Below are 8,594 nucleotides of genomic sequence, written 5' to 3' on the forward strand. Positions count from 1 at the left end.
GTCCAAGAAGCTCAGTTGAGCAGTCAAAACAGAAAGATGCAGAGAGTGGTCGAGTTGAGCATGGGTGAATGATTGAAAAAAGATACGCGGTTAATGTGTGATCAAAGGATAAGTGACGATCGCGAAAAACAAAACTTAGCCGAGTAGAAGAGAAAAATACACAAAAGAAAGATCTAGATGAGAGACTTATCTAAAAAGACTTTTTAGCTACTGTAAACATTACAATAATGGAAGGATATGAAAGAACAAGCTACAACATAACTCTATTAATAGTAGAGGAATCCAACAGATCATCTCTCAACTAATCTCAACAACAACAAACAAATCAATTAATTTATCTTTATCTCAGCTTATCCTAGGAGTAGCGGTAATTCTAGCTATAATTTTTAGTTGTAATCCAATTTTACACCCATACGCTAGATTTTTTCTTTATCCAATATCAAGCGGTTCTTTCACAAGACATGTTCTTACAGTTGCTTTTAGTGACCTAACTAATTATGAGTTTTTCTTTTTGTTTGATTTGCACTAGTATTATGAAAATCCTTATGGAATGCACAAAGTAACCCATCTTTGGAGGAAGAACCCCACCCTCCGATTATCGCCCAATCGTTATCAAATTCTGTAAGTGACTGATCTTCTCAAAATATAGTCATATATGTTCATATTGGACATATCTTCTTATTTTGGCACTTGGGATCAAAATTGATCGGTTTGAATTGAGCTATTGTATTGATTCTGGCATGCCCGCATAATTAAAAATAAACCAAGTAGCCAACATTTTTTGGTATGCCCTGTGGAACTTTAATATGAGCCAGTATGAATATTCATATTGGTATAACATTAGCTAGTATGAAAAATCAGGTGAAAGCAACATGCCTAATGGATCTTATTGAGATTATGTCGTCGGAATGCTCGATATGCAATAAGAAATTTAGCATATATATCGCCGAACAATCACAAGTTCGACCTGAAAATTTAGGCAGATGGATGACCAGTCATGTCAAAAATATGCATACGATGATGACTCTCTTTGCTGAAAGAACACCTGTGGTGTCACCATCACAACCGACATTACAGGTGTCTCTTCCGCAACAGAATACACCTCTTCTAGTATAGGAAGTGCAGAATCTTTCACCACTTACTGAGTTTAGACGACCGAAATGAGAGGTTAGGAATGTTGTTCCTAAAAAAGGAAACCAGGGTAAACCTTAGAGGGCAACCCTTCCTTGGGAATCTATCGTATCATGGAAGATAAAACTATGTAGGCCCTAAACTACCTCCAATGGCCGAATTACACTGTTTAAATCGTAATCAAATTAATTAAATGATTTAGGAACTAATAGGCTAAGTTCTCGATTGTTCATAAGCCCTATTTGGAATGGATTAACCGATAGTGTCTATTGTCATGACTGACTTTAATGTTTTTCAATCAAGATGACCAAGTTTGACTAAGATGGGCAAATTTGCTGTCTCTCGTTCAAGATGACCGAGTTTGACTAAGACAGCTGAATTTGCCGTTTCTTGATCAAAATGGTTAAATTCGACCAAGACAGACAAATTTAACCAAAATAGTTGAATTTCTCATTTTTCAACTAAGACAGGCAAATTCAATCAAGATGAAAGAATTTGTCATTTTTTTACCAAAATGACCGCGTTCGCCCAAGTCAGCCAACTTTGATATTTTCCGATCAAGATGGTCGAGTTTGACTAAGATGGCAGAAATTAATGTGCCGAACAATTATATTTATTATGTTAACAATGAATCAACATCGCATTCACCTTTACCAAAGGCGAAGCGATGTTGGGGGTAATGTTGTACCTTATTTCTGACTGTTCCTGAGAAACTCAATTGGAAAGGATACGTGTTATAACAAGGGAATGATATAATATAATAAAGATCTTTAATAATTCTTGGAGTACTTTTTACAGAATCACAGCTAATAGGACAATAAGACAGTGAGCAGTTGAGAGGTATTTAAAAGCAAACCAAGTAACCGAGAGACATCCAAGAAGTGCGGCCGAGAGGTGTCCAATAACAGACTGAGCGGGCGCGAGAAGCCAGGAAACAGAATGCGGCTAAGAAGCTTGGCCAAGCGGGGGAAATAGAAAGATGCAGAAAGTGATCAAGTGGATCATGGGCGAGTAACCAGCAAAAAAGATGTGATCGATGTGTGATCGAAGAGTGAGTGATGACTGAGAGATATAGAGCTTGGCCAAGCAGAAGACGAACAACTAATAAAGAAGGATCTAAATAAGAGAATGATCTTAAAAAAACTTTCAGCTACTATAAATGTTGCAATAATGGACAAAGGATATGGAAGAAAAGCTACAACATAACTCCATAAATAGCAGAGGAATCTAACAGATCATCTCTTAACCAATCTCAACAAACAACAAACAAATCAATCAATTTATTTGTATCTCAACTTAATATAGGAGTAGAAGTAATTTTTAATCATAATATTTAATTGTAATCTAAATTTATGCTCATACGTTAGATTTGTTCTTTATCCAATATGAAGCAATTGTTTCAAGAGAATTTTGCAATTGCTCCTAATGACTTGACCTATTTTAAGTTTTTTCTTTTGTTTGATTTGCATTGATATTCTAAAAGTTATTTCTTATAAAAGGCACAAAGTAATTATCAATCTTTAGAGGAAAAACCCTACGTTTCAATTATCTCTTGAAAATTATCAAATTCTATAAGTGGTTGAGTAAGCGACTGATCTTTTCAGAATTTAGTCATATATATTCTTATTGAATATATATTGAACATATCTACTTGTTTTGCCACTTGGGGTCAAAATTGATCCGTTTAGATTGAGTTGTTGTATCGATTCTAACACATCTGCATCATTAAAAACAAACCAAGCAGCCAATATGCCCTATAGTAATGTTTATTTACCATTCAACGTACTCAAAAGGTTAAACAGAAACAAAAATCAGCTCGATTTAAAACTTTTGTTACCCATCAGCGGTCATTCGCCGGTGTTTCAAGTTGTATGGTAATTCTCGGACCATGCCGTAAAGGGAGATGATAAAGAGAATCAACAATGTGAATATATATACAATACATACGTCAAAGTGGGCCCCACGGTCAGGGCGGCACTTAATCCGCGTCCTAGTCGAGTAGGGGCTAATCTCTAACAATGGACTCTCACATGTTGGGCATACCGACTTGAGTACGGGGACGCTCGCTCCTGTAGCGACGCTACAAAGTTCTGTGGGCCCACCATGATGGAGTTGTATCCACACCGTCCATCCATTTGGCAAAGCAGATCCAAAGCTAAAGTGGACCCATTATAGAAAACAGTGAGACATTTTTGAGATTCAACCTGAAGGAAATCACCAATATCATCTTGATCGAAAACTTCTGCCGCCCTCAGAAGTTTTTAATGATAGCCGTTCAATTCCTACTGTTTTCTATGGTGGGGTTCACATGATCTTTGGATCTGATTCATTCTTTGGATCAGACTGTAAAATCATCTCTCAAAATGAATGGACGGTGTGGATACAAGTCGTCCTCGGTAGGCGCAGACCAGTCGAATCCGCGTCCGACTTAGCATGAATGAAGTTTAGAAATAAATCGACGTGGGATTCGATATGTGTGGACGCGGATTTCGTCCTACCCCCGCCCGGACGGTAATCCGTCCGGGCAGGGCTCTGTGGGACAACCGTAATGTAAGTGTTTTATTGTTGCCGTTCATCGTTTTCTCATATCATTTTAAGATATGACCCAAATAATGAGGGTGTTAAAGGTCTTAAGTGGACCACAAAGTGGGGATTGAACGTCCACCATTAAAAACTTCTCGGGAGCTGGAGAAGTTTCGGATCAAACTGATATTTGTGCTTTCACTTAATCCACGTCTACGTAACCTTATGAATAGGTTGAATAGGTTGCATGGTAAAAAAACATCACGGTAACACATAGAAAGGTTTCAATGGTGGGTGTCATTATCACTGTAGCTTCCTTTGGTGTGGCCCAGTGGAGTTATGGACCTGATTCATTTTTAAGATCACATTTTGAAATGATCTGAGAAAAATGATGAACGGCGTGGATAAAACACTTACATAACAGTGGTCCCCACAGAGCTCTGCCCGGACGGATTACTGTCCGGGCGGGGGTAGGACGCAATCCGCGTCCGATATGTGTGGCTCTTCAAAGAGAAGCGCGTGAATGAAATGATATCGAACGACGCCGGCAAGCGGGGTAGCACCCAATCCGCGTCCTCATAGATAGCGACTCTTCGGTTTCTTTGATATTTCCTGCCTTTCTCCTCTCTCCCTAAATACCCATGTCACATTTTTCCTAAACATCCTGTCTCTCTCTCTCTCTCTCGATAGCCTCTCTTTTCTTGGTTTTCTCTCCTAGACCTCTCTCTCTCTCTCTCTCTCTCTCTCTCTCTCTCTCTCATTCGATAGCCTCTCTTTTCTTGGTTTTCTCTCCTAGACCTAGAGCCTCTCTCTCTCTCTCTCAAGAGTCCCCATCTCTATATCTATCTTATTTATCTTCCCTCCTCTATCTCTCTCATGTCAACAACCCCAGAAAAAGCTCCATTGACCGAAGAATATGAAGAAGAGACCTTCGCCACATCCGGCTGCTTTTCTAGGTTCTTCTGTTGTGGAAAGAGATGCAACATAGGGAACAACGAACGCATATCTCTACTCCAAGGAGACTACAGAGAAACATGGTGGGGGAATCGCTTCCGACAACTAAAGGAGTTCTCAGAGCTAGTATCAGGTCCGAAGTGGAAGACCTTCATCCGTAGGTTCAACTGCCATAGCAACCACAACAACAACAACAAGAACCGGAAACCCAACTTCCAATACGACCCGCAGAGCTATGCTCTCAATTTCGATGGCGGGGCCGATCAGGAAGAAGATGAACCATGTCGTGGATTCTCCGCACGGTTCGTCTCCCCATCGGGGAAGTACACCGGCAACTTGGGCCGTGGACCAGCTGGCGTTGCGTTGAACCGGTGATGAGAGTCTATGTTTTCTAATCTTGGAGTGACATGGTCAGACAAGTCTGCTGCCTTTGGCGGTTTCCATATGCTGGTTGGGTAGCGCTTCGGCTTCGACCAAGGCCTTTTTCAACTGAAGTGGTTGAATTTAATTGGATGATGGGCTCTTGTCAGATATGGCCCCGCAAGTATGTTTGAAAGTCATCTTAGGCTGCTCTGACAATGGTTTGCTGCCCACTTAAATTCAACTGCAAGTAGAAGCAATCGGGTGTCTATTTGTCTTACTGTCAGACGAGCATGAGCGTGCAGTTGTTCATTTTTATTTTTATTTTTATTTATTTATTTATTTCCTTTCATGTAAAGAAGATTGTTATGTGCATTTGGATCCATTATTCTTTGTAATGTTATAGTTAAGCCTCTTTTTTTTTTTCTATAATCTTTGTCCGTTGAGGTTACTTTGAAATTATTTTTATTTTTATTTTTTGGCCTTACGGCTCTGATCTACCAAACCAATATATCTATAAAGAAGAAACCGAATAATCCATCACAGCTTTACACCCACCCACCCACAACAGAAGCATAGAAACATACCACAAGGAAAATAGGGACATTCCAACAAATCATTTACATCTTATGTAATTCGTATAATCTTATTCAGAAATAAACAATCTGCATCCGAGCTAAATGAAATGATAATTCATTTATTTATTTATAATCTAGACTCATTTTACTACAGGGATTTTACTGCTAAATTTATGGAGAGTCTAACATTTTACCAAATAATAATTAGGCGATTAGAAATCATGGGAGGTGTTTTTTGAGGGAGAATATTACGAGAATGCTCTCATTTAGTACTTTTTCTTTTTTTCTTTAAAAATCGTGAAAGTCAGTCTTCGGGCTCATGTAGTCTGTGTATATACAACATTCAAGCTATCCAACATACGCACCCTATTCGTAGTGATCTCGCGAATCAGACAAAAAATCAGGCCAATCAAATTATCAATGATGGGCTACACTTGATCAATTTGAATGTTTTTAGTGATGCATCTTTTTTTAATAGATTGACCTATCTTACGAATAATCAGTTATGTTTTGTTTGCCTAACTAAATTAGTATGTATTTATTGGACTGATGAGATGTCAGATACATTGCATGTGGGCCCCACAACAATGACAGTAATATAATTTCACCTGGTGAAAAGCATTTCATGGAAGTATCTGGAGGCTCTATTCAGCAAAAGCCAAAGTCTAGGGAAATTTTGCCGTAAGAATCCCTTTATTCTATCAATCATGGTGAGACTTTTGTTTCATGGACAGACAAAATCATCTTCAAAGTTATAGGTGAGTTCCCACCTTTCTTCAAGAACGTAAAATAACAACAACAACAATAATAAATAAATAAATAAGAAGAAGATGAAGACAATTGATCCTTGATTTGTCAAAATCTTAGCCGTTGGTGGTGAAAGCTCCACCGTGTAAGATTGCTGTCCTCAAAATCATATTCGTCAATTGATTTTTAATATTGCTTTTAGTCATTAATATTGATTTTAATTGATTTTACGCTGGAACCCACACGGCAATATAATGAAAACGTAATTTCATATGTACATTGACCATAACGTCAAACCTACCTTAGTGCCGTGAACTCTAAACCTTTGGGTGTGTTGAACGGTCTGATGCTTTTTTTTCAAGCCCAAGAACATTTAATTCTCATGCTTTTTACTCACTATTTCATTAGGATCTAACTCTAATAGGAACCATAAGACCCATTCTCTGTTCATAATCTAATGGGTTTTCGATCCAACCCAAGAAGCTCAATATGGAAAGCCAATGTCTAGATGCGGATGATCCAATCGCCGCACATCCCATATATGCATAATCCACACGTATGCACAAGAAAAGGCCTGGCCACTTCTTTTTTTTTTTTTTTTTTTTTTTTATGGTTTGTTTTTATGTGAGGAAACAAATATTATTAGATTTTCTTATTTTTGAGATCTTAGCTAGCAAAGAATCCTTTTTATAGATTCCTTAAATTATGTTAGAGACTTTTAAAGAGAACCTTAAAACACTCCTTGAGTTAAGGCATACGCCCTATGGAATAAAATACACTTGAATTATTTTTTCTTTGAGCAAGTTCTCTTGATTCACTATAGAAGTGTGTTGTGGGGAGGAAAGTGGTGTTTTTTAGTATAAGAGTAGAGTACTATTGACTTGTTTGCAGTCATTGCATCTTTCTCTTATGTGATTCAAACTTTCAATTGAGTAAGTTGAACTTCATTGAAATTAGTTTATTCCTTAATCTAGTGGCATTATTTTGATATTATAGCAAGTTTTGTTCTTGAAAATTTCTTCTCTCACTTTTCTCTTCGCTTTTCCATCTTTTGTTTTCTCACAAACTCCATCCCAATTTTCATTTCAAACCTACCTAAAATTTTCTAAATTAGTATATTAATTTGGCCTTTCCACCATAAGTCATATTCAACCTCTATCTCACCTAAGTCATCACCCTATCTATCCCATATGGTACTTTATCCTATTTATTTTTCAACTAGTGAACGACCCATAATCTATCATACATTCAACTTTCCTAAAATCTTTCCATTCCCTTTTTCTTAAAAAAAAAAAATAAAATAAAAATCCCACCCAAAACTAGTTTCATGGTTTTTGCATAAACTAACCATCATGTAAGCATCGGAATAAAGATAACTTACAATCATGAGATGGCTACTGAACCTCAGGATGGAATTGTATCAGCCTTACAACAAGTGGTCGATTTGATTACAAAATCATTGGATGATATGGAAGCTCATTTCACATTTACAGTAGATACTTTGGAAGGACAAGTTATTGTTCTTAAAAGAAGTAAGAAAGAGAATCAATTTGAACCATTAAACATCTATGGATGGCTTTGAGGGAGACTTGGAATCCAAGAATGTTGATCCAAGGCATCCTGTTCAAAATTGTGATTTCCACAAGAAGTATGAGTTGAGATATGGGATCCAACAATCTCATTATGCACAATTAGGAACAAGAGGAGCAAACAACCTCCAATGGGATTATCCAAATTGTCTAAATGAATGGTAAAAGGTTCGCACTGTAGATCCCGCCAAAGATGTCAAGATTGAAATTTGAATTGTGATGGTAACTTGGATCTCAAAGTGTTCAATGATTGGCTAAAGTTAATAGAGTGGTATTTCCAATGGTACGAAACGAAATAAACCGTTAAACTACATTTTAGTTCCCGTGAAATTTAGGGGTGCAGCGCGGCGCAAGACTGGTGGTACACTATTGAAGAAGACTTTCAGCGATGTGGTTTTCCTCTCATAAGCAATTGTGAGGCAATAAAGGGAACATTGAAGCAAAGGTTTTAATTACTAGATTATGAGATGACGTCCTTCCAAGAACTCTTCACACTATGTTAAGACAATCTGATTGTGGAGAAATACACATAATGTTGTTATGACTTGGTGATTCATTGCCGCCTAATAGAAACCGAAAACCAACAATTGACGCATTATTGTAATGGGCTATAGGTTGATATTCAAAGACAATTGGTGATCATTCGTATCAGCAGTGTGGACAAAGTGTACTCAATGGCCCGAAAAGCACAAGATTAGAAGCAAGCAACAAG

At 37.6% G+C, this 8,594-nt stretch overlaps 1 protein-coding gene across 1 annotated transcript; it reads left to right on the top strand.

Moving 5' to 3' along the window:
- Positions 1 to 4,380: 4,380 nt before the first annotated feature.
- Positions 4,381 to 5,394, top strand: LOC131216908 (uncharacterized). The gene has a single exon (XM_058211515.1). The coding sequence runs from the start codon at positions 4,531 to 4,533 to the stop codon at positions 4,981 to 4,983; it is 453 nt and encodes a 150-aa protein (XP_058067498.1). The 5' UTR covers positions 4,381 to 4,530; the 3' UTR covers positions 4,984 to 5,394.
- Positions 5,395 to 8,594: the final 3,200 nt, after the last annotated feature.

The sequence above is a fragment of the Magnolia sinica genome, chromosome 10 (genome assembly GCF_029962835.1).
Source record: "Magnolia sinica isolate HGM2019 chromosome 10, MsV1, whole genome shotgun sequence".
In the NCBI taxonomy this organism is placed as follows: Eukaryota; Viridiplantae; Streptophyta; class Magnoliopsida; order Magnoliales; family Magnoliaceae; genus Magnolia; species Magnolia sinica.

Bases quoted from the DNA above. Each gene is read 5' to 3' on its own strand.
- LOC131216908 (XM_058211515.1), top strand. From the start codon at position 4,531: ATGTCAACAACCCCAGAAAAAGCTCCATTGACCGAAGAATATGAAGAA.